Below are 27,450 nucleotides of genomic sequence, written 5' to 3'. Positions count from 1 at the left end.
GACATGGGCCAACTATCTCTGATTGGCTACCGTGGAGATTGAACTGCCCACTCAGTCTCCAAAAGCTAGATAGGGTATAAAGGCCTCGCCTACTCCTTATAAGGGAATAAAAGGCGTTAGCTGATTATAAAAAAAAGTAAATTACGCTAAGAATATATTTCATGATATTTTTGTCGGACGTAGGAATATTCGACCTTCAGAATGGTCGACCTGAAATAAGCCTCTAGCAATATTTGCGAAGCTATTGTTGTTTCGTGGAGACAAAGCGATGAAGGCAGAACAACCCCTTCAAGGTGAATCATAGTGCTCGCAGGGTGGTTAAGTTGATAAGTTAGATTCATTTCGTTAAGCTGTGGCAAGTTGGCTCTCATAATGTAAATACGTAAAGAGATATTTTGTTTTTAATCTTTCCATTTATATTTAATTTTTCAATTCAGAAAACAGTACATAATATGTTTGAATAATAAATAAGTGAAAGAATGGATATAATGGCATTATAAAATCACTAATAACTTGCTTTTGGTAGTATGACTACAAAACACAACATAACATAATCTGGCAATTAATACTTATAGCGTAGATAGGTTTGATCAAAATTAGGACCTTCATTTCGTCAAGGAAATCTTAACATCAAGGTGAAGTATTTCCTTCACTTTTATTATGACAATAATTTAAATCGCGACTACACAGTAGAAATTATCTGTCTTGTGCATTCACAATTGCTTATTTAGAACGATTATTGTCTAAGACAGCAAAATAACAGAGCTCTTTTCTTTTGATTCGCTTCGTGGGATGGTTAAATTTGTTCTTCATCGTTGAACACCACTTAAAACACAGTTTGATTTCTCAGAATTGGTTTTCCTTTTGCGAACCCATTTTGTGCTGCACCTCGGAGTACACACACATATCTTTTCTTTCTCTCTCTCTCTCTCTCTCAAATCAGATAATCAATCTGTATATAAAACCTAATACATTAACATACGTAAAACCTACGTACTTTAACCTTGGATATCCTTCAGTGCCTGTTCAATATCTAACCAAGCATTTTCATTCCTACATTATGATATGTCTGCAGGCAGTTAGATTGAGATACATCACTTTTGACGTCATCAGGAGCTTCACAGTAAACTAATTACACAATTATTTTGTAATTTGATTCTATCCATTAAAATTGTCCTTCATCGTGGAATTTTAATGGAGAGAATCAAAAGACAGAGGTGTTTATAATGAATTCTTAACGTGGTAGCCAATAGAATATTGGGATAAAAATCTACAGACGTTACACGTGATTTTTCACGTGATCAAGTAAAAAAGAAAAGATTGTTTTCATAGAAAAAGAAGATATATCTTTCTTGCAACACCATGCATTTTTATTCATGTGACACACCATGACTGCAATATTCGTTTTCATCGCTCTCGCTTCTGTGCTCTCCTGCGCAGTGCATGGAAAGGTTGTGGAAAAGGTTGAGAAAAACGATCCAATTGAGATCATTTGTAGTAAGTAATTTATGTTCTTAATGTGTTTTACTTTTTTGTAATGCGTGATCTAAATGGAGCGAACTCTTAACAGCTTTTTCAATATTTTAATAGTTCTTTTAACTATTAAAGAAGATTATGCAGACTCGATATGGGGAAAAGATGAAAGAGTGTGTCGTCTATTATATACGAATTACAGATTTTAATCATCAGGAAAATATTCGACCTACTTGGACGGTTCGGATAACTTAGTGAATAAAGAGTTTGCCGGAGTAGAGTTCTCTGTTTTGAACAGCGTAAAATAAATATTAAAGAGTTTGATTCCATTTTGGTAATGAAGATAAGAAGATACATTGTGTTTAAGTAAGGTGCTACTGAACTAAATTTGCTAAGACGTCTTCTTAAGGCGCTTGACAAACAAACTAAATTACTAAGCAAAAATTAAGGTTCAAGTTTGTGTTAAAGCAGTTACTTTTCAGACTTCTCCGCATTCATCTGCAGTTCTCGAGGATATTATTTTTTCTTATTCCTTTCTCTGAGGCATTTAAGCTAACAGAAAAAGAAATCATTTGGAGGTGGCAGGATTTTTCATCTCTGAAGATTGGCAACTAGTCCGAAGGACACACTTGCTTTGCATATACATCGTCATGGGAATTTTAAGTTCATGGTGAATTTTACAGGAGTAGTTTTACTCCGATATTTTTTTATATGCTTCTGAGCCAATGCCCTGAAAACTTGAATGCAGAAAAATGAAGGCTACAAAAATATTTCCCCATAATATAAAAAGAAGAAAATGTGAGTGATGAGCCATCATCCACATTTTCCTAATTAGTCGTAATCAAATACACTCAGTGGACAAAACATTAAAGATAGGTTAACACTGGTATGAGGTTAACGCTGGTATCCCCAGCGTAGAGTGAAACGTACCCAAATCGAACGCAGGGTAAATGTGACGATCTTAGCGAATTTAATCGGGGACGTGTTATCGGTGCCAGATAGATGTGCCATTCTTCGCCCAAGTGGTAAGAACCCTAGGGTTCTCGAGGGCAACCGTATCAAGGGTTTACCGCGATATACCATCAACGAACGTAACGGGATCCAGCAAGCAAGCGGTGGCCAACTACACGCCATTGATGACAGGGGTAGACGTAGACTGTCCAGGCTCGTATAGACCAACTGCAGGGCAATGAAGGCACACATCTAATCCAGTTTCAATGTCGGAGGTCCCAGCAGCGTGAGAGACCTAACTGTACGGCGTACCCTGCATACCATGAGCTACGGAAGCCGACTCCCTAATAGTGTACCACTGTTGGCTGATTGTCACCGGGAATTGCCTCGCCTGGTGTCGGGATCATCAAAACTGGACCTCTGCAGAGTGGACCAGAGTCGTGAGGTCTATTCCAAGACCTATTCAACCATGACAGCGCCATGGTTGAATAGGTCCCTTTGAGCAAATTCAGGAAAATTGTGAATTCGTGTGAAGGTACCATGAGGCCAGTGAGTCTCTCAAGCAAAAATCTTGAATAGGGTAGTCAGTTCAGGAAGTAAAGGTAGGTGGGGGACTAAAGGTATGCTGAAGTTTCTATATACTAATGCCAGAAGAAGATATCAGGAACAGGACTAAAGGAGTTTTTAGCATTAGTTAATGCAACCTTGCCAAAAGTTATAGGAATTAGTGAGACTTGATTAACAACAGATGATGTAGTTACAGGGATAGAATGTGACGGATTTAGTATTTTCAAGGAAGATAGAGAAAATAAGCTTGAGAAGGGGAACTGCTGATGATAATAGATAAATTGTAGCCAAAAGAATAGGAGATAAGCTGGTGGGTAGCTGTTCATTTGAAGCAGTACGTGTGAGATCAAGGCCAGTAAACCAAATTATACGGTTGGTTACTATACGTCAGGCGGTTTCACGGATGATCTGGAAGACACGCATCTTCAAATTAGCATAATGAGTCCAGGTCGAGTGATTATTAAGGGGTACTTTAGTTATGAATATATATATATATATATATATATATAGACTGGAATGAAGAAAGATCACATGGTAGGTAGGAAATGGAATTTATACACCTACTGTGAGATAATTTCTTGAAGTAGCATGTAATGAACCGGACTAGGGTTGTGAGAGGATTGGACCTGGTGATAGGATCAGAAGAGCTATCCATAACCAAGGTGGCCACATTGCCTCCGATTGGCGAAAGCGACCATGCAGTCATGGATTGCTTCAGCAAGGCAAGATTGTAAAACATGAGGAATATTCTATCAAGAAGGGGCATATGTGGAACTAGGAGACAGATGATTATGGTAAACTTAGGAGGAAGCTTGAATCTGTGACATGGCATAATACACTGCAAGTGAAGAATGTTAGTAGTGCATGGGAGATAGTTAAGGAGCATCTAGAGGAAGCAATATTAAATTGTATGCCTAAGGTAAGGAAGGTTAATGAGGTAGGAATTAGATGGATGAGTAATACCAATAATCATTAGCTGCAGAAGAAGGAATTGCCGTGGAAGGTATATAAGGAGAAAGATTACCAGCAAACTCATGAACAGTACGAGGCTCAGGCAAGAAAGGTGACCATAGTCGTCACCTTTCTTGCCTCAGATAATGAGAAGAATTTAGCCGAGCAGGCCAAAGGAAATCCCAAAGAGTTCTTTCGTTATGTGGCAAGTAAGAGAAAGAATGATGAACTTCTTCCTCTTACTTGCCACAAGTTATAAAAGTATCTAAAAGAAATCATATGTTCCTAAGGGTAAATTATTATCTAAACTTTATCTTGTTTAGAGAATGCTAAGCAAATGTTGAGGATTATTAATTCTGTTTATCATTCCATTAGAAGGAAAAAATCAGATGTAATAAGATAGTGTAAAGGCATTGAAATCATATTATAAAAACAAAATAACAGAATGTTATTTTGTTTTTGCAAAATTAAACGAAAACGGCTCAGGAAAATTAAATGTCTCTGTGCTAAGATATAATCCAGAATATCGCACCTCAATTACTGTTTATGAATTTCTTTTTATTCAAAGCTTTTCAAAAATAATGTTTTTTTCCCTTGGGTAATACCAATAGTATGAACAATATGGGATGTTTTTTTTCGGGTCCGAAACAATGGACAATATGTGTTCATATATACGAATTAAATCTGACAAAAAAAGTAATCCTAGAAAAAATAACTAAAGACTACTTGCAAAAGTCATACACACAAACAAGTCACACACACACAAATATTTTTGATATGAGCACACGCATTATGGGCCCATAACTCACACTGCATGCGCTGAGCCCCCCCCCCCCCTCCTCTTCTTCTCCTGTGATCCATCGAATATTTCCCTAAACAGAAGTGCTGATGCATCTTTTATTTCCTAGTTGGCCTTTGTGAGTAATATGACATACTAACTATTCCATAATACCCGACATCCTACGCGTGTCTTAGCCACGAGTTAAAAACCAAAACAAACTGAAAACTAGGCTAAAATGAAATTCAGAATTTACTCTATTGATAGACTGTATTTCACATATAAGAATATGTGAAATACAGTCTTGGATATCAAAGTTGAAAAATGTATGTGTAAAAAGTTTCAAAATAAAAAATCGAGAAAAATAATGTCTACTCAAGATGGAAACCAACAAGACTAATTGATTGTAAAGAAAGAAAGTAGATTAACTCCTTTATCTACTTCTTATTATCTGACTAGTTCTTATTACTCGAAGTCCCTCTAATTCGACAAATCATGTCACTGTCATTTACATTTTTTTAAGAAACTTAAATTATGTTCGTTAAACCCCACGTATGTCCTAAAAGGCGTCATGTGATTCTCACTGAAAGAACATGATTTTAAAACATTGCTGATAATTCATCTGAAGTGCAGAATATTGAACCTCAGATGAAGCATGTGTAGAAGAATTTTGGTTGGAAAGATTACAAATATCTCTTCCGCTTTACAGTGCATGACCAATGGCAATTATCTCTTTTAGCTCATTTAAACGCCTCTTGGTCATCTTAGATTTGAAACAGATTTTGCTGCATGAGTTGGTCGACAATGCACATGCACCATAGCTCAGTTCCGTCATGCTTACATGTGAGTGGTCTTTTCTATTTAGTAAAATTACAGGCAACCCTCGTATAACGCGGATGTTAGATTCCACAAAAATTCAGCGTTATATAAATCGCGTTATGCGAGACTCAGATTACATACAAAAAGTAGGGTTAGGTTCCGAAATCGTATTTAAGATTATATAAACAATGACACATCCAACAAAAATATATTTTTATTTAATTTAGATAATTCATGTAAGTTAAGAAAACATAAACTATGAAACAAATACATAGTATAAAATTATAAAAAATTGTAAATTGTACGTAAACTTTATTGTACATAATACATAAATGTTTTAAACAAAATAAAATAAAGTGCATATTTTAATCTTCATCCCTCTCTTCGAAACTAACATTTCGTAGATGTTCTTTATTTACGAGTGGCGGACGTCGTCATCACTTGAAATATCTTGGACATAATTTCTATAATTCTCATTGCATACTTCAGCTGGTTTAGTAATCAAGAAGTCAGTAATAAGACCTTGCTTACTACTATGCTGCAATTTTTTATAAAGTTCATAATACGGAGCTAAACAAATATCCAATTGTCTCGTGGATTTTCCGGAGTGCTCCATTGAGAGATCATTATCCATAAAATAACTTTCTTGTCAAGTCCAACCCTTCTGTTAATTTCTTTAAACTGAATTCTTTAACGAATTCATCACAATCAGAATCTTGGGCAGAACTTTCCCCGCCATTTGGTTCGACGTCATATATTAATTGTATTAGTTTCTCCTTATTTAAATATATTTCCCCATCAATTAACCCTTTAACTACTGATTTTATATTCTACTGACATTGTCCCATGTGTTGAATTAATTTTGCAAAAAATTTATAAATAAAATCAATTAAAATTCTTACATGTTGCACACCACGGCGCTTGGCCACACGAAGAAAGACTTCGTTTCGAGTCTAGTCGGCGACTAGAGGAAATTTTTCTAAACCTTTTATCGACCGGTTCCCGAGTTAGTCGATCTCTGGCACGGGCAAGCGGGTTTTTCGTCCCGGAAACTCGGGTTTTTCGTCCCGTAAACTCAAGAAAATCGACCGTAGAACCCACATTATTTCAGACATTAAATATATTGTGTTAGGGTTAGGGACCACGAGATGGCGGCACATTTTGAGCCGTCTCTCTTCACTGTGTACCACTTAATTAGTGATAGCCTTGGGCCATCTGTCTCTGATTGGGTACCAGTGGAGATTGAACTGCCCACTCAGTCTCCAAAAGTTAGATAGGGCTAAATGGCCTCGCCTACTCCCGTATACGGGAATAAAAAGGCGTTAGCTGATTTTTTTTTTTTTTACATGTAAGAAGTCCGGACAACATCATACAGTCTTGAAATACACTTGTTCACTCACAAAAATGGCAATAATAGTGTTTTATAAAATTTACATAAACTGCAAGGGGTGTCCATTTGAGGGCGCCATTTTTTTCCAGCTCGAGTTAACTCAACCGTAGCAGTTAAAGAGTTAATTCACTATTGAAGAGATTGGAGAGTTGAGTCTCATGTGCTGATCGAAACCGAATGTATCTTCAGTCTTGTTTCAGTTGTTACCTTGGCAGTACACAGTGGGTGGGTTTAATCTCTATTAACAAACGCGTATATCGCGAAAGCGCTCTAAGTGGACATTACTATAAAAATATTTTTTTAACATGAAAAAACATTACATATTGTATTTAACTCACCAAAAAATATAAAGTGCTCAGCTCGAGATTAACACACTTATGATTTTTAATGCGCTTTTCTAGCAGAAAACGAAGACAATTTTCAACAATAAACACTTTATACGCTACACAATTGACGTACATGCGTGCTAAAGGGTATTTTCCCTAATATAAATTCTCTACTTATAACTACATGCGCAATACGGGCAGACGCAAATTAAGGAAGATAAAATTTCATTTTTAAGTCGCTCGTTGATAAATATATGAAAAGATAAAGGGTTACTACAGTTTGTAGACCGTCATATATCGAAGCCGGGTTGTATAAGTACTGCGTTCAACAAAGATTACTACAATTTGTAGACCGCGTTATATCGAAACCGCGTTGTATAAGTACCGCGTTATACGAGGGAAACACTAAGTCATTTTTGTTTAGTATGGGATCTTAAAACCTCGCCATAGTGTGTTATCTAAGTACAACAAATAAATTAAATGTGCCGCGAGTTGATTAAGATCATTAAAGAAAAATTCACCATTAAATATCATTACCCAATAAGAGATCTATCTCTTTTCAAGTATGATAACGAGACATATTCAAGGAGAATTTTTTTATCAATTACATCTCACTACAATTTATTATAACCAGTCTACTGACCGTATACAGTCAAGAGACAAAGCCTAAATGGGCAGTTATGAGTTGGACAACGTGTAGCTTTGAAACTCTTTCTACGCAACAGGGAATACGTCGCAGCTTAACCCGGTTAGGTCAAGCTGCGACCTCATAGCTTAATCAAGTCAGGCCAATAGAGCGAGAGAGAGTGCTGGCAGGTGTTTGTCTGACCTCCAAAATCACCCCTAACCGTTCTGGCTCGATGAGTGTGATCATTGACATCTTGGAAGGCGGTGTCTCGCTGTTATTGTCACTGAGTGCACGTTGTTGACTAGAGTCTGATATTCTTGAAAGGTTAACTGGTAGTCAAGACATCCTCAGCCAATTTTCCTTCAGTAAAAAACGTTTTTCAGATAGTAACTTTTCCACCAGCGCTTTGTGATCGTTGGTGTTGGAGTAACAAAAATTTTGATGTTATATATATTTATTTAAAATTATATATATTATTTAATATATATAGATACTAAATAAATATCTAAATTAATTATATTTATTATAATTATAACTAAAATGATAATCATGTATGATTTATAATCTCATAATTACAGCAACCAAGTTTATTTGAAACTTAAAATGAGTCCGTTTTCGTAAGGTGCTTAACAGAACTGTTATGATTCTTACTCCCAATGTTTTTCTCTTTTTATTTTCTAGGTTCGGAAGAAAATAAAAATGCGGCTGCTCATTGTATGACCCTTTATACGGAACCTGTAAGTACTAAAGAGTTTCAAAATTCATACTTTCAAAAGATTCCATCAAGAAACTTTCATTATGCTCATTAGGTAAACCGAAATAAATTGATATATTATGTGACATGTCTGTATTGATGGCAGTTGTTAATCTAAAAGTGACATTTATTCAATTTTCAGGAATAATGAATCCAGATTAATTATATGCACAGATTGTTTCTTTTTCTTTTTTTTCAAAATAAGGAAAAAAAATTCAAATGCTTCTTTAGTTTATTCGAATTTAATGACTTAGATTCGAATGTTGTTTGGGATGCGAAGAATCTTTATAAAGCTCCTCCAGTCACTGATGGGAATCGAACTCAAGACACTCCTTCGACAGGGCCTATGGTTGCGAAGCGCACAGCCACTAAGATAACAGCGCGGACTACTGAGATTTTTATGAAGTCAAATTATTGGCTGTTATGTGGCACCTTTGCTATATAAATAGCCAAGTGTTATATAAAGTAATAATGCAATGTTTTCCAGTTATTAATTTAGGCATAATATATTTCAATCGAGAGCTTTTATTCATATCTGCAGATTTTATTTCATACATAAACGCAAATTAAAACAATAGTGAAGCACAGACTTTTTAAGATCCGTATATTCTCACCTTTTAATACCGTATTATAATATACATACGAGGTCTGATACAGAAAAAACGAGACTGTAAATCTATATTCTCTTTTTATTTAACAAACTGAGAAAATCAACTACGATTTCCTTCAAAATAGTTCCCGTCTGAGTTGACACGCAGCTGCATACCATGCTGCCAACGTTCAAAGCAATTTTGCAGATCATTTTCTGAAAGGCTGTTGAGGATCTCCGTCGTTTTTGCTTTCACATCTTCTACTGAAAAAAAAAAAAATGGGTTCCTTTGAGCTCCGACTTTTTCTTCGGGAAGTGGCAGAAGTCGCAGGGAACCAGGGCTGGCGAATAGAGTGGGTGCTCAATCACCATGATGTTGTGATTAGTTAAAAACTGATTCACAGACAAAGCATTGTGTGCTGGCTCGTTGTCTTGGTGCAAACATCCAACCGTTTCTTCACAATTCTGGTCGTTTCATTCTCATGCACTCGCGCAATTTCGTCAAGACTTCAAGGTTTACCGTCTGGCCGCTGGGAACCCACTCTGCTATTACAATACCCCGAATATCGAAGAAAACAATCAGCATGGCCTTGAACTTCGAACGACACATGCGTGCTTTCATTTGGTCTTGGAGATGTTACTAACTTCCACTGCACTGTTTCCGGATCACACGTAAATACTCAAGTTTCATCACAAGCAATTACCAAATTCAACAAATCTGGTTCATCCTTAATGAGTTGCGAAATGTCCAAAGACAGATCCTTGCGACGTTCTTTTTGTTCATCTGACAACATTTTGGACACATTTTTGCACAAATCATGTTCAATTCTTCTGTTAAAATGCGTCGAACACTTTCCGTGTCCAAATGAAATTTCTCAGCTACAGCTCGAACACCCAACCGTCTGTCTTTTCGAATCACATCTCGCACTTTTTTTAATGCTGTCATCGGTAACTGCTGTGCGTGGGCTGCCTTGGCGATCGTCATCTTTCGCTTTGTGTGCCTTCCGAAAATTTGTGCCATTCAAAAACGCGTGCACGAAACATTCACCTTTCACCGTATAGCTAGGTCAATAACTGAAAAGTATCCTTCGCGGATTTCTTCAGTTTCACAAGCAACTTGACGTTAACTCGTTATTCACTCTTGCCCTCCCTCCAAGCTTTTGCTACCAGGGTTAAGATAATGTCTATATATTTGAACACGCGTCCACTCCTACTGAGTAAAGCGACGGAGTTGAGCCTTGTCTCACAGTGACAAGTTAGAACATGCTCTATGACCATCTCTTGTCTCTTCCCTCCCACTCTCCATTCCCGAGCTATAGGGTTAGTCTCGTTTTTTTGTGTCGGACCTCGTATACGAACAATTCAGCCATCTCCCATGGGCACCAACCTTTGAATCTGACTTCTGATATTTTGCGCATGGATAATTTTGAATGATCTTGCTCTCTGTTCTTGAGATGTGCTCGAAATATTTAAGGATTCTTCTCTCACCATGTTGCATAGATAATTTTAAGATTTAATTTGTATATGATGCTCAGATTGGTGCTTTTCTCATCCACGGAACTCCAAGCATCCTTCTGCAGGACTGCATTTCAAAAGACACGATTTTCGTTTTAATTGCTTTGTTCAATGTTCAGGAATTTGGTGCATTTAAAACCAAGGAGAAGAACAAGAATCTTTTTAATTTGATCTCCGTATTGATGGATATTTTTCTATCATTCTAGTTCTTTTGATGTGCGGTGTCGTTGTTCTTCTTCCCATTATAATTCATCTTCTTACTTCCTCTATATGATTCTCATTAGCAGAGAGCAGTGAACTCATCGACAGATAAGTCGATTAACTTTTTCTATCTTAGTGAGCATTCCCGAAGTGTTTTCATTATGGTTCCCATTAAAAATAATTAGTTTTGTCTTATTGGTGATAATCTTAAGTCCATATGTCAAAGTATGCCTCTTTTCTTTCAAGGAAGTGATTCTCGTAATTGTTATTCTCCACTATTAGTACTATGTCGTCATTATATCTAAGTTATGGATTATAAAGCGGCCCATCAGTAGTCTTAATTGCAGTCTTTCAAACATCTTCTCACCACAGAGACTGCAGAATCCTGGAGATAGAATGTAAATTTGCCTTATTCTGTTTTTGTAAACAGAATCAATTGGATGATGTTTTCAATTTCTACCGCAGTCTGATTAATGTAATAAAGTTTACTTATTAATTGGATAAGTTATTGAGGAAAATTCAGAGAGAGAGACAGGCATTATTATCCACATTAATTAACTGAGGAATTTGTTCTTTATTTTGTGTATTGTAGACAATTAGTTAATTTCTCTAACTTAAAATCAGTTACATGGAATTGTCCATGACATTAATATATACATAATAACATTTATCTTCTTTTTTTTAGTTCAAAGGTGCAGTTGTCGATTGCACTAAAAAGTATATTTCTACTTCAGAAGATACTTTTACAGATTTCATGAATCGCATGTGTGTGGATTCAGATATTATCACTACAGTAAGTATATACAGTTTATCCTGCTAACTAGTGCTTCGACTGCAACCACTTCATATTTGTACAAGAAAATGTAATATTAGCAATATATTTAAGCTACCCTTTCTACAAAGTTTTAAGCTTTTTATAAAATTATTATTTGAGAGGTTTAGAGAACATTGCTGTTTTTTAATTTAAAGGAAAATAGCAAGTTTTATCGCAGCAGAAATATTTGTATTTACTTTATCTTATACACAGGATAAGAAGAGAGTAATGATGTGAAAGGTTATATCACCATTCCGTATATCTGCTCTATTTCTAACAAACTGACAAAATCCTTAAGAAATATAAGATTCGTATCTTATTCATCCCCCTTAAGAAAACATAGATGCTGACTTCAACCAGTAAGATCTAAACATCACAATTTGAAGTATTCACGTGTGTATCGTATTTGGTGTGGCTGTAATTCACCATATTATGGACAAACAGAAATATCCATCGAGCTTCGTAAAGAAGAACATCTCAGAGGTATCACCTATGGGAAGAACCAGGGCCAGGGTCTTATCCAGTCATATGCTTAATTATTCTGATTCCAATGACCATCAGTCCACTATAAACTCAGTAAACTGGAATGGATCCGAAATCAAATGCTACGATGAACGTTAAAGAAAAATCTTAGAATCAACAGAAATTGATGTAAATCCTGTTAACCTTAATGTCAAATTGAGCCACAAAAGTTCTGAGTGTTTCTTCTCTACTATTCAGCTACGGCGGTCTCGAGACCACGTCTTCATGCACTAGAACAAGAACGCAATTCGTCAGTGAATTTATTCAAATGTTAGCAATCCGTTAATAATTTAGAACTTTGGTTATATACCCAAGTAATGTTTTTATGCATTTCTTTTTGGTTTTTTCTTCTATGTATTATGAACCTGATGAGGTCTTCTAGAAGGACGAAACTAGTGCCTTTAAAAATAAATTAGTTATTTTCTATTTTAACATTCGCTTATGCTCACAGCAGATTCTCTTTTTGGAACTGTACGGTATTTTCAGGGAGGATAGAGAAGATAGAAACAGGGGGAGGAGTAATACTGATGATAGCGGAAGAGCTGCAACCAAAAATAGTAGGATATCAAGAAGATAGACGTGTGAATGGGAATTCATTTGAGGTGATCTGGTGTGAAATAGTGGCCAACGGAACCAAATACAGTTGGTTGCTGCAATAGGCCAGGAGGTACAAGAGATGATGTAGAAGACATGCATAAGAAAATTAGCGCAATTAGTGCAGGTCGTGTAATTATAATAGGGGATTTAACCACCGTGATTTCGACTGGAAAGTAAGCCTGAGTCACTTTCTACGAAGTTACTTCAAACAGCATCTAACTGAAGGGACTCGTGTGGTGTGAGAATGTTGGATCTGGTCATAGGTTTACAAGACGTATGCATAAGTAAGGTGTCCACATTACCTCCGATTGGTGAGAGTGATCATGCGGTATTGACTTGGTAGGTTGTTGCAAAATTTGTGAATTTCTCTCTTAAGAAGGGATATGCGGAAATACAGGGTAGGTAATTATAACAAGTTGCGGAGGCAATTTATAGCCATCTCACGGAATAAGAAATTGCAGGGAAAAGATGTTAGCAGCGCATGGGATATAATCAACGGGTATCAAAAGGAAGCAATATCGGAATTTATTCCCCATGATCAGGAAGATAAATAAGGTAGGTGTTAGATGGATGAGTAGTAGTACTAGGCGTGAAAAAAAAAAGTAAAATAGTTCCTTTGCATAAATGTGGCTCAAAGACTGTGGTTAAAAATGACTGCGAAAACAGAAAATGCTATGGAGGATTTACAAGGAGAAAGGTGATCAGTACCCTCACGAGCATTACAAAACTCAGGATAGAAAGGTTACCAGCATAGTAAGGAAAGCTGAAGCAGATTATGAGAAGACCTTAGCCAAGAAAGTCAAAAGAAATGCCAAAGAATTCTTTTGCTACATGGGAAGTAAAAGGAAGAATGACTTTGGAAGGATAACTATAGTGGGTGCTGATGGTATTGAGGTGACAAATTCAGATGTAATAGTAGAGTTACTAAGTGACAGCTTTTCAAAATCTATCACTCGAGTGAAGATATTTCTGTGTCTTATGTAGCAATAACTGACATGAGAATTGAAGTTAACTTAAGTCTGAGCTCTGGTAAGGATCCTAAGGAGTTGAAAAAATGTAAAATAGTTCCTTTGCATAAATGAGGCTCAAAGACTGCGGTTAAAAATTACATACCAATCACCATCTCAGGAGTGGTGGTAAAAGAAAATTGTTGGAAAAGTTGGTTAAAGACAGAATCCAGGAGTGGGTGGATTAAGAATATGATACTCTGGGGGGTGGGAATGGTTTTGTTAAAGGTCGTTCTTGCCTCGGTAATTTATGAACTTTTTTTATAATAGAGTGACAGCGAAGTTAGACAAGGGAGAATGGCTATAAGTGACACTGCTTGCTTTTTCTAAGTCTTTTGACAGGATACTCGATAGAATACTGTTATCCAAATTAGAAGAAACGAGGATGGATATTAAACTGAACTGGTGATGTGGATACGAGAATAGTTCATGGAGAGATACCAAAAGTAATGTATGGAGGAAGAGAGTCCAGAATGAAGCAGGAAACCAGTGGTGTGCTGCATGGCTTTGTGCTTGAACCATTATTCTTTAATTTTGCTGATGATGTTTGCTGATGATGCAAAGTTGTTAATCAAGTTGATGTAGAGAGCTTGCAGGATGATTTAAATAAGTTGACAGTATGGGCAAAATATACCGGATATCAGTTCAATGTGGAAAAGTGTAAAGTTATGCATTTTGGGATTAAAAGATTACCATCTGTGTACCACATAGATCACATAGATGGAACTGTACTCCAAGAGATTGATGAGGCTAGGGACTTGAGGGTGTTGGTGGATAGAGAGTTGAAGTTCAGAGGGCATATTGTTAAGGTGTACAAAATAGATCATAGGACTCCTTGGCTATTGAACACCGCACTAACATGCAGAGATAACGCATGCTATTATTCCTCTTTATAAGTCGTTGATACGTCCACATCTGGATTACTGTGCTTAGGACTGGTCGCCTGGATTCTTTGGAGATGAGGAAGTGGTAGAAACAATTTTTGATTTGAGGGCCTAGTTGTTGAGTGTTGTAAGGAATGTTCCCTACATTGATAGATTGAGAGTTTGCGGATTACAGAAGTTGGTTGATAGGCGGAGAAGAGGGACATATAAGTTACCAAACGTTTTTTTAAAAGATTGATGCAGAAGAAATATTTCAGCAGTGAGATAGTAGTGGAAGAAAAAGCGATCATCCCTGGAATTTAAACTGGTATTATATTATAAAAGATATTGGGTATCAGTTCAATGTGAAAAAGTGTAAAGCGAAAACTCGAGTCTAGATTTTTGAGGACTAGATTCTTCGCTTGGAGAGTGGCGAATGGATGGAATGCATTGAGTGACTCAGTTGTGAGTGCTTCGTCTGTAAATGAATTCAAGAAGCGGTATGATAGATATTGTGCGGATTTTGTGTGTGTTTTCATTGTGAATGGTATATATCATTTATTTCTGCATGTATACTTTCCTGAAAGAAAAAAAAGTTGTAACGTATATTTACCGTTGAATGCATATTTTAATTTTATTCCTTCTTGTCTTATAGGTGATGGACTGCGCTGCTGAGAAATTCAAGGTAAGTTGTAATTGGAAGTGGTAGAAGTTTAAAACAGACAGCACATTATTATTAAACTCGAAGAAAATTAAACAAAATATCTGAGGTTTAACGAAATATTATCTAATTTGTAAAACTGGAGATGGAGTCATCTTCCTGAATTATTATAATAGTTCGTATACAAAATATGCACATAAACTCTCATTGTATGTTATGCTTTCGCGCAGGCCTACACATACAAACTTTCGTAATCGATAATCTCGCGGAATTAGGTTGGTTGCTCCTTATTCCCGGTAGTATCTCATGTCTGTCAAAGTGTGCGTTTACTGGGCCGGTTTGCCTGCTTTGTGGGATGTAAAAACCCAGGATAAACTGGGGAAAACACCCTGCTGTCCACGCCCAAGATCGGCTAAATTGGGAATGGCTGAGGAAGATCCTTAAGCTCCTCACGTCTCCGACAAGAATCGAACCTAGGACACTCCTTCCGCATGCATATGGTTGCGAAGCGCAAAGCCACTAGGCTAACTGCGCGGAGTCTCATATACACTAAAAACAAAAATTATAACATAGTTATGAGACGATGAAATAAAAAGAAAAACTACAGCTCATCACTGCTGTGTGGACAAATGGTTAAGAGCTAAGTAATGCATTTCTCGAATAGCTGGAAGAGATAGTCCTAGAAGACTGTGGAAGAAAAGTTGTTCCAAAGGGCAAGTAGACTGAATGAAAGAGAAGATCGAGATATTGGTTTGATAATCTCAGGTTTCCCGTTAATGGATGCTTACCAACTGCTCACTTAGGTTTACAAGTTTACAGGATAGCGGAGGAATTACAGATATCTTCGATTATCAGCACAGCGCCATAAAATCGCTATAGAAGAGCAATTGGGAGAAACAAAGAGATTATGAGAAAGACGTAGTGAGTCCATAAGGAAAAAAGTGGACACTGAACAAGTATTTTTGGAATGTTTCTGGTGGACATCATAATATGTGAGAAAAGTATATTCTAAAGTTGGAGTGATATGGGATTTGAATAGGCTTAGCTGCTTATTGATACAAATAGTGCTGGAGCGGAAACGTCCACTAAGTTGTTTGATGGATGAGGATGCTATGGATGTAGCTAACAAAGTTTACAAAGTGTTGAGGTGAATTTAAGCATTCAGAGAAATCGGATCTTGTCTGAAGATCTGATTATTTTCAAACAACGGGAGATAAAGTGAGATCTGTTTTGCGAGAAATAACGCAGGATGGTATTACTTAAATTAAGGGGATATTAAATCCCACATAGTTTTAAAACCGAATAAGAAACTCAAAGATTGGAATCAGAGAGTTTCTTGCCGAATATAGTAAACTATAAAGTAAAGTATCGGCGACACTAGCGTTAGCCAATGCAAGTGATCCTAGTACGTAGTACAATACCGGGCAACTCGTTGCAAAGGTGGAGGAAGTTCAGATCGCTATTCTTAGGTATTTTCCATAATGTAATCCTGGTTGCACCTGTTTGGATAACTCGTTATCCAAACAGGTGCAAGAACTTATGTACTCGCAGAGTACATAAGTTCTTTTCGCTATACACTTTGGTATTAGGTCTAGCTACTCACTGATGAAGCCTCAAAAAAGGCTGAAACCGGTCTGGGTAGTGACCTCCCTCCATAATGTAATAACAGCATACATTTCCTAGGAAATGTGTTTTTACATTATGGAAAATATCTAAGAATAGCGATCTGAACTTCCTCCACCTTTGCAACGAGTTGCCCGGTATTGTACTACGTACTAGGATTACTTGCATTGGCTAACGCTAGTGTCGCCGATACTTTATAGTTTACTATGTTCGGCAAGAAATTCTCTGATTCCAATCTTTGAGTTTCTTATTCGGTTTTAAAACTATGTGGGATTTAATATCCCCTTAATTTAAGTAATGTTTTCATTGCCGAAATGAAGTTTATTAGCTCTTTATACTTAAGTAACTTAATGGTTGCACCTGTTTGGATAACTCGTTCGCAGAGTACATAAGTTCTTTTCGCTATACACTTTGGTATTAGGTCTAGCTACTCACTGATGAAGCCTCAAAAAAGGCTGAAACCGGTGGGGGCTATTATGAGTTTGCTCCCTTGGGGGTTTTTGCCTTAAGGGAGCAATTTGAATCTCCGGAGAAAGTGTTCTCCGGCACGGCCCGCTGAGGGACTTTGTCGGTGAATGATTTTCTTCGGAATTTGAGCGGTTCTGCTCGGTGGTGGCGTGTGGGTGGAAGGCCATCACTGAGTGGAGCCAACGCTGAGATGGATGGTCTTTCGCCTACGATTGAGTGGCCTAGGGATCGTCCGAATTTTTAGAGACGGCTTTACTTACTCATAAGGCTGAAACCGGTCTGGGTAGTGACCTCCCTCCATAATGTAATAACAGCATACATTTCCTAGGAAATGTGTTTCTACATTATGGAAAATACCTAAGAATAGCGATCTGAACTTCCTCCACCTTTGCAACGAGTTGCCCGGTATTGTACTACATACTAGATCACTTGCATTGGCTAACTCTAGTGTCGCCGATACTTTATAGTTTACTATATTCGGCAAGAAACTCTCTGATTCCAATCTTTGAGTTTCTTATTCGGTTTTAAAACTATGTGGGATTTAATATCCCCTTAATTTAAGTAATGTTTTCATTGCCGAAATGAAGCTTATTAGCTCTTTATACGCAGGATGGTGTTTTAGTAACATTTATAATTCATATAGGAAATGACGAACCTTTATAAGTTTTTTTCTTCTTTATATGAAGTTGTTGAATTATCCGGATAATCTCTTCTCATTCAGTGGCGACAGGGTTTTTTCTCTTTAGGAAACTCCGGTTTTTCATCCCTTCAAACAGGCATACTGGTCAGAACACACAGTTAACAGGCCGAATACACTGGCATTATAGCTTCGCTGCTTTGGACATAATTCCGAATAAATACAACCATTTTGGTAGCATTAAAGTTTGACAAGGTTTCCCTTACTCTACTGAGAATGGTCAGGAGATGGGGTTTCAGTCATTGGTCATGGTAGGTCTTGAAGTGATAAATGTTAAGCAATTTCGTTGATATCTGAAAAGCAAGATTTGTCATTGAAGAAGAGGAATAAATGTCATCAGCAAACTAGGAATGAGATTTGGGATAAGTGAGATAAGGTGATTTATGTACACGAGAAGAGTTTTGGTGAAAATCCAAGGGACTATAATACTTCGGTATTGGTGACGAAAATTTAGAAGAGGAAATAATTCAACATGATGTGCACGTATTGAACAACTAGACAGGAAACTGGCAACTCAGTTGCAAAGAATGGGCGATAAATCACTAATACTAATATGGTAACTAGGCCTTCCTGCCAGATCCAATAAACTGTCCTGGCAATGTAACGTAAGAGAACACGTTTCAGAAAATCTCTCCATTTCTTGTTTCCAAAGGTGGATAATGTCTGAAAGATTAGCTGTGAATAGAGAACGGTAGATTTACTGGTAGCCACCAATAATTGAGCGTCTCCGACGATAAAAATTGACAGTGCAGGTTTAAGAAAATCTGAACTAAGACAACTTCTCTAAACCAAACGGACAAAACTATGAGAATATTTATATTAAATGCCACATAGCTACAAACGGCCACCATGAACAGTGGAAATTGAAGTTAATATTCACATAAGGACAGTTTCTTTAAAGTGTGGGATATGCCATTTTTTTTGTTTTACTGAAGTTTCCAAATGGTGAACAAATAATGTAGTTAATTGTTGCATTTGATAATGACAAGTTGGGAAATATATCAATGATGATAAGGTTAATTTGATGTTCTACATAACAATGTATATAAAGGGATTTAAATAGGACTTGTTTCGCATCACTTTAGTAAATGTTATTATATTTTGTGGCATTTTTTTTATGTTAATCCCACCTAACAAAGGTTGCAGACCTTAACCTAGAATTACAATTTCTAAAATTCATATTTAAATAAATTCAAAGGAAGTTAGCTCTTTATTCAGGAAAATATTTTTAAAGTTTATTTCTTTAACAATCCTACAATATATTTCGACAAAAATTGAAAATCACAAGTTATGATCTTACTTATTTTGACGAAGACTAACAATATCCATTTCATAAATATTCATAAACATTGAGAATTATATCATCCTGTTAGATTAAAACTGATTGCTTAAAGTAAGACAAAATAGCAAGGGAAAGCAAAATAAACACATCAAGGTTGAGAAGAAAGTACTGGCAACACTGTTGTCAATGAGTAGAACGTTACTCTGGTGAGTCATTGTACAATGGTGCTGAAATCTACAAACCACACACACACACACACACACACACAGTTCATAATTAATTCTGTTATCAGTACCAGTGAGGACTGGTGAGTTACGTTTAAACAAACTACGAGTGTTGCCAGTGCGTTTTTCAATCCTCGTATTTAAGAAGTAATATGTAAACATTAGTTGTATATGAGCAACAAGAGTAATGAAATTTTTTCTTTGCAGAAACAGAATCCTGAGATATATTCACAGTATGCCTTTTATGTAAGTGTTAATTTTCTTTTCTTTTTCTCACACGTGTGAGTTTATTTCTTTATTAATTCGATATTTTTCTTTAAGGAAATGCATTTCACTTTTCCTTCGAAAACAGTATTTGAATTTCGCATTAATGTTTAAAGCTGAGAAAGAAAAATATTGAAGGAATTTTGAAAGAAATTCTAATATGAATTAATTGTTTCAGGAAAATTTTCCCGAATCTGTCCAGATACTAATTACATAATATAATATTCACAGGGAGCATAAATAACAATGAAACGTATTCTACACATACTGGCCACTGAATTAGAAGCGTTTATGTAAAACTGTATTGGACCTGATTTACCGAATTACAGCACATGCGTTCGGCATACATTCCACAAGGTATTGGATTGCATCCGTGTCTACAACATACGAGGTGTTCACCAGACCATCCTTTAACTGGATCAGATTTGACGGATGAAGACTTTGCTCCTGGATCCGTTTTTCTGACATTCCCCATACATTCTCAATGGGTTTAATTCTTGGATTTGTGTTTGCCAGAGAAGATGCTGGAAATCGCTGGCATGCCTTCGGAACCATTGCTGAACAGTTCTTGCGCGATGAACTGTAGCATTGTCGTCCATGAAACAACAGTCACCAGCTGGATGAAGAGTCAACATTGTTGAATGGACTTGATCGGCAACAATGGTAACATTTTCCTTGGATACCCGACCTTCCAGCAATATCAGGGGACCTATTCCATACCAACAAAACATGATCCCACACCATGACACTATCGCCGGAAATTTGAGTTTACAAGGCAAGCTGAGTTCATTGCTGCTCTGTATACCGTCGATACAGAACAAGACTTCTCCTGACTGGTCGGACAACATGACCAATCTTCAGACACGGTGTTCCTGACAACTCCGTAGACGAACATTCCGGTTCTTTGCAGAAATAATTGGTTTCCATATAGGCCTGCTACTGCCAATACCGATCCTCTTCAATTCTCTGAGCATAGTTCTGTGAAATAGGGTACTAACAGCTTTCAGTAAATGAAATTTCGGTCAATTGATGCACACAGGAATTCCTGACAGACTGTCTTAGGACTACAATAACGCCTCTTAGACAATCAATGTGGATTAATTTTCCACTGATTGAATTCCCTGAACATGTGACCTTTTGAGAAACCAGTCAGCTCTGCTGTTTTCAACATCGTGACTCCAACCGACAATAAGCCATTTATCTAACTCCGAAAGATCATTTGTTTTTCTCATTGTGATCAACCCTATTGACGATTACTGACAAAATGGCATTCTCAGATACGAGTAGTTGCTTAGAATATGGTGACGCATGTGACCTAGTATTTTGCATATACGCTGCGCAAGTGAACGTTTATATTTGTAATTCAGTGGCTGGTATGTTCATAAATGAATATTACTTTATGGAGATAGTAAAAAAAACGTAAAAAGTAGCGTAAATGAATAAAGTAAAACCCTGTCACAGAGATATCACTTCGCTAACAAAGCTGATATAATTAATTTGTTCACTTGCAAATGGGAGGTGAATATTATGAATGAAGTAAATGAGAGAGTGGAGGTACAACACGAACTGGGAAACGGGGGAAGTCAGGGTGAACGGGAAGAAACTTTATGAAACATTCGGGTGCTGAATTCAGAGGTGAATGTGTAAGCGGACAAACACAGATTGAGATGGCTTGGGATGGGTGGAAAGAGTTCAGGTGTGAAGAAAGTTGTAGAATTGGTGGTAATATAGAGGAAGTGACTGGGGAAAGTATTGAAGAGTCACATCGTAGGAGTGACGTTCTTAGGACTTGTAGACGCAGTAATGATTTCTTATGTTTATTCACTAATGCTAGAAGTATTCGAAATAAGGGGAACGAAGTTGTTGCTTTGCTCGAGTCTGTTCGCCCCAAAATTGTTGGTATAAGTGAGACATGGCTAGATGACGATGACAGACTGACAGGAATAGAGATGAACGGATATATTTTTCGTGAAGATAGACAGGGAAGAAAGGGAGGAGGAGTACTGTTAATGGTAGCAGATGAGTTGTGCCCATCTAAGGTGGAATTGCAAGGTGCAAATAGTGGTCACGGTTTTGAGGCCGTATGGTGTGAGGTAGAAGTAAACAGGATGAAATATTTAGTTAGGTGTTGCTATACACCTGGTAATATGGAGGGTAATAAGAAGGAAATGTATAGGCAAATTGGCCTAGCTAGCAAGAAACGAGTTATCATTATGAGCGACTTTAATTATGGTGATATAGACTGGAAGCAAGAGACTGCATCTGGGGGTAAAGAGGGTACACGAGGATCAAGAGTATTGGACTTGATCATCTCATCAGATGATGTTATTATAAATGAGGTGTCAAATCTTCCACCAGTTGGTGAGAGTGACCATGAAGTGATCACGTGCAGGGTGACCAGTCATTCGAGGACGTCTGTTAGAAAGGGATATATGTGGAATTATAAGACATAATTACGAAAAGCTCAGGAAACAGCTTGCGATAATAAATTGGAAAGAGGAACTGGATGGAAAGGATATTAATGCTGCTTGGGCCATACTCAAAAACTATTTGGTGGAGGCAATATCAGAGTGTATTCCAAGGGTCAAGAGGATAAATAGAGTGGGTGTAAGGTATGCAATCTGGAAGAAGAAGAAGGTATTATGGAAGAAACACGAAATGAGTATTTATAACAACCAGTTGCACGAGAAGTACAAAGAGCAGGCGAGGAAGGTTGATAAGGGTAGAAAAAATGCAGTATGAACAGCAGTTAGCTAAAGCGGCCAAAAAAAATCCTAAGGAGTTTTTTTCGATATGTCGCCGGTAGAAGAAAGAATGATTATGGTAGGATGGAATTGATTGGCGAAAACGGAGGAATGATAAACGCTGCGGAGGATATAGTTGAGATATTTAGTGAGCAATTTCTAAAGGTATTTCATTCTTGTGAATGTGGCATCATGCAGAACTTGAAAGCAGTGGGAAAGGAGGAACTGTTAGTAAGTGAACAGGAGGTATATGAGGAATTGAATAGACTTGATGTAAATAAGGCTGTGGGACTTGATGCTATTTCACCACGTGTCTTGAGGGAATGTGCCAGACAGCTTTTGCATATCTTTTCAACATGAGTCTCTCACTGGATCAAGTTCCAAAAGAGTGGAAAGTGGGTAAAATTGTTCCAATTCATAAGGGAGGTGATAAGAATAAGGCTTTGAATTATAGACCAGTCTGTGTGTCTGGAGTTGTGGTCAAGGTATTAGAGAAGTTAGTTAGGAATAAAGTTCAGAATTGGGTTGACAACAGAAAAATACTCTTTGGGGGCCAGCATGGATTTACTAAAGGAAGATCGTGCTTTAGCAATCTGCTTACTTTATATAATAAAGTGACAAATGCGTTGGATAAGGGTATTGCATATACAGTGGTATATTTAGATTTTGCAAAGGCGTTTGATAAATTGCCACATGACAAGCTGGTAATTAAATTGGAACGGATGGGGCTGAACAGTAGATTGGTTCACTGGATTGGAGATTGGTTGTCTGATAGGTATCAGCGAGTTGTCTATGGAGGAGCGATATCCCAGAAGAGGAAAGTTACCAGTGGTGTAACTCAAGGGTCTGTTTTGGGTCCATTGCTGTTTATTTTGTATGTAAATGATATCTGGAGAGGTCTGAATGCTGATGTGTAGTTGTTTGCAGATGATGCAAAGTTGGGCAGAGCTATCAGGAGTAGTGTGGATGCTGTAGCTTTGCAAGAGGACTTGAATACACTGGCTGAATGGGTAAATAAGTGGGGATGTCAATTCAATATCTCAAAGTGTAAGGTTTTGAAATTTGGGAAGCAGAAATGGGATGTAAAGTACACAATATCGGTGCGAATATCTTGGAAGAGGTCGAGGAAATGATAGATCTGGGAGTGATTGTAGACAAGGACCTAAAATTTCGAGGACATGTTACTAAAATAGTGAAGACAACACAGCGGATAATGGGAAAGATGCGGAGGACATTGACTTGTAGAAGTAAGGATGTTATGGTTCCTTTTTATAAGGCTTTGATCAGGCCACATATGGATTACTGTGCACAGATCTGGTCACCTGGTTTTCAAAAAGATAAAATTGCGTTGGAAAAAGTTCAGAGGCGATTGACTAAGGTGGTTTCTGGTCTCTGGAATGTAGAGTATGAAGTCAGATTGACAAAATGTAATTTGCAGAGATTGGTGGATAGAAGGAAGAGGGGGGGGTTATAATTGAGACATATAAGCTGTTTAGAGGTTATTATCAGATTAATGTCGGGGAGGTTTTGCACAGAATGCGTGAGGATAGCAGGAGAACAAGAGGTCATTCCTGGAAGCTGTATAAGTAGGGTGTGAGCAAGGGAATGAGAAGCAGGGTTTTTGCATGGAGAGTGGTGAGTGATTGGAATGCTTTGCCCGAGAGTGTGGTGTGTGCAGAGACAGTGAATATATTTAAGGCACAGTATGATAAACTGTGTGTATAACAGTGGACCTCCCATGATGAGTCTTTGACTCCATGGAGGTTTTTATAATAATAATAATAATAATAATAATAATAATAATAATAATAATAATAATAATAATAATAATAATTGATGTGAACGTCGATTATATCAGTTTTGGACATGATTATTAGAAAACATTCGCCTTTACAATGCTCTTTTGGACATGCGCACAGTTCATTACTTTTGTGACGGCAAAGAACAACTAAATCACATTGCATACGGAGACTGCACTAACTTGACCACAGTTTGCTTCGAAATACACAAACCTATCTAATGTGAAATCCAGAAAACAGATTGATAGAAAACAGAAAACAGATCAATATATTTTCCAGTAACTTGTTTTTAGCATTTCGTTAGTTTTCTTTTATCCACGAGCGCTCTTCAAAAATAAAATCAATGGGATAACTAATGATTGTGATGGAAAAATAGTTTAAAGTGGTTTTTAATCGCTTCGTCGGGCAACGAATTCATGTTGTTTTGTGAAGGCATGACTCAGCATTAAGGGCTGGTATCAATGGGAGTGGAATTTATGCAAGAATTAGCGATTCTTTACAAGCAGCACGTCTTACAAAGGCTATTGTCGTAGTATTTTAAGGTATGGTCTGTGGTTGACTGATTTGGCCAGTAGACAGGTAGTCCGTGTTTGGGGAAGAATGACGATCTAGCGAACTGGACTCAGCCAGGCCACTTTATTTCCAGCAGTTCACCCGACCTTCTGAGCAGTATAAGCTCCGTAGTCAGTCGGTATCTCTCGATTCACCTAAATCCAGTTGTAATCAAGAAAAACTTGACTATATATATACACTGCATTGCGGTTTACGATATTTTAAACCAAATTAAAGTAAGTTCAATATATCTCACTAAAGCAGCAGTCCGAAAACATAATTTGTTATTCAGTTTGGTATTTGACAGAAGAATATTCCATATTTTAATTCCGGAAAGACGTAAGACTACAGAAATTAACTGCCGTTACTTTTTTCATTATCGATTCTAGCGACCTCTTACAGTGCGATACTTAGTAGTCCATATAGCTGGTAATTAATTACGGTGTGGCCGATACTGCAATTCTATTATTGAAGACTCTTCTGGATATTCTTTTAATTCTGTGAATTATTTAGCTTTTAAATAGAAAAATTATTTCATGATGTAATTCATACGTAAGTTGTATTTCTAGAGGAGTTTCTAAATATTTTCAATGAACTATTTTTCTGCTAGAAAATACGTATTTCATTCGCAGCTGTTTTGTTCCTATAATATAATTTCTTCATAAGAAATACTTTATGCATTTATTATTATTATTATTATTTTTTTTTTATTTTATTTTATTTTAAATATCTTGTTAAATCACTGGTATCGGTTAAACGAATGAATGTGAAATGGACTAAGCTACGTCTTGTCTCTTTGCTTGACAACAATTACTTATTATTCAGAGAAATTGAGTATTCTTCCTACATTATTATTTTACTCACGTTGCGGTTATGTGATTTCTTAATTTTCTCCCCTTTTCTTTACAGGAGTGCTTAGAAGACATTACCGGACCAGGCTGGTTTCGTAGAAATCCCCAAGATTTGGAAAAGTAATCTCTGTTGGCATATCCAGATTTCAAACGTTTTTCTTTAAGAAACTAAGACTATTTGCCCGACATTGTAAGAAACTGTTTATAAAAACAACGACCTTCAATAGAAAAATTATTCATGATTGAGAAAAAATATATTATTACAAAATTTTACAGTGACTTAATGCCCTTTTTTGTCATAATTTCGAATTCCTGTTCATACCCTCTGATATGATAATAAATCATATAAATTACACATGATGCAAATATCTGAAATATCTTCATTATTGCTTGTTCTAAAAGAACTATTTAATATCTTAGAGTAAATAAGAACACTTAAGAACCTCCGTAGCTCAGATGGTGTAGACGAAGCCCTTTGGTCGGAAAGACATGGGTTCGATTCCCATCCATGACGTCAGGAACCTTTATCTGGTCTCTTTCGATTAAAGGTGAGTCAGTCGGTCTCATACTGAGGTAGGGTGTTTTGTCATCCGGAAACTCGGGTTTTTCGTCCTCCAGAACAGGCAAACCGGCCCGTGAATACACGCACACATACACGGATCTACAGGAAATACACCTTAAAATTCCTCATTGCAGCGCTCAGCCTGTCCTAAGGGACGGATGAGGAAAATTGGGGAAATCCCACACGACAACAACAACAAAAAAAAACTTCATCAAACCTGAGCAAACACAATCGTCATATGATAAAGAATCACATTATATCATCATATTAAGTGTGAATATCATTAAAATAAATAAACACGAAGTGAGCTTCAAATATTAATATGAATCAACTAAATGTTACTGTTGCTCTGACTGATAATTTTCTTTTTGTTTCGTGGGAGTGTCATTTGATTAGTAAGACCTAAGTTTGAATTCTGAATGATATGAGGAATCATATAAATCCAGTAGATATTAAATCCACTTCGAATGTAGAAATTATGAAAATTTCGTAAAAAAGTTGACCAGAGAGCTTACGGGAATACAATCGACAGCATTTACGAGTTGCACTAGCCGGACCTTATTGGAGACATGATCGCCTGCCCACTCGTCCAATATTCGCCTTTTATTGGCCCATTTTGAAGGTCTCACTGGCCTGACAGATGTTTCGAACTGGTCGTTCTCCTCTGAAACCAGGCACTGTTTAAGTAAAGCACCTCTCTAAAAATTAAGCGATCCTCCGGACCACTCCTTAAGTTGGTTCCATTCAGTGACAGGATCGCCCTACTACTGAGCAAAATCGCTGATATTCTAGGGGAAAAGCATTCACCGACAGGGCCCCAGTAGTAGTCATGGCGGAAAACGCCAACCTCTGGAGACTCAAATTGCTCTCTCAAACAAACCAGCTACCCGAAATCTTAAGCCAGAAATTGGGGAGCCAGATCCGGAAGAAACCTTAAGAGAGCAAAAGCTTTCAGTTCAGTACTAAGGAACTCGAAGT

At 37.1% G+C, this 27,450-nt stretch overlaps 1 protein-coding gene across 1 annotated transcript; it reads left to right on the top strand.

Moving 5' to 3' along the window:
• The first annotated feature begins 1,388 nt into the window (after positions 1–1,388).
• Positions 1,389–26,270, top strand: LOC150099651 (uncharacterized). Its single transcript, XM_090403473.1, has 6 exons — positions 1,389–1,497; positions 8,565–8,620; positions 11,628–11,735; positions 15,401–15,430; positions 19,908–19,946; positions 25,969–26,270. The coding sequence occupies exons 1-6, from the start codon at positions 1,389–1,391 to the stop codon at positions 26,032–26,034; spliced, it is 408 nt and encodes a 135-aa protein (XP_090259599.1). The 3' UTR covers positions 26,035–26,270.
• The last annotated feature ends 1,180 nt before the right edge of the window (positions 26,271–27,450 follow it).

Source organism: Typopeltis vanoorti, chromosome 14 (assembly GCF_054136105.1).
Source record: "Typopeltis vanoorti isolate ZY-2024b chromosome 14, IOZ_Tvanoo_1.0, whole genome shotgun sequence".
In the NCBI taxonomy this organism is placed as follows: domain Eukaryota; kingdom Metazoa; phylum Arthropoda; class Arachnida; order Uropygi; family Thelyphonidae; genus Typopeltis; species Typopeltis vanoorti.
Note: the sequence above shows the minus strand (reverse complement) of the source record. Positions and strands in the feature narration are given on the sequence as shown.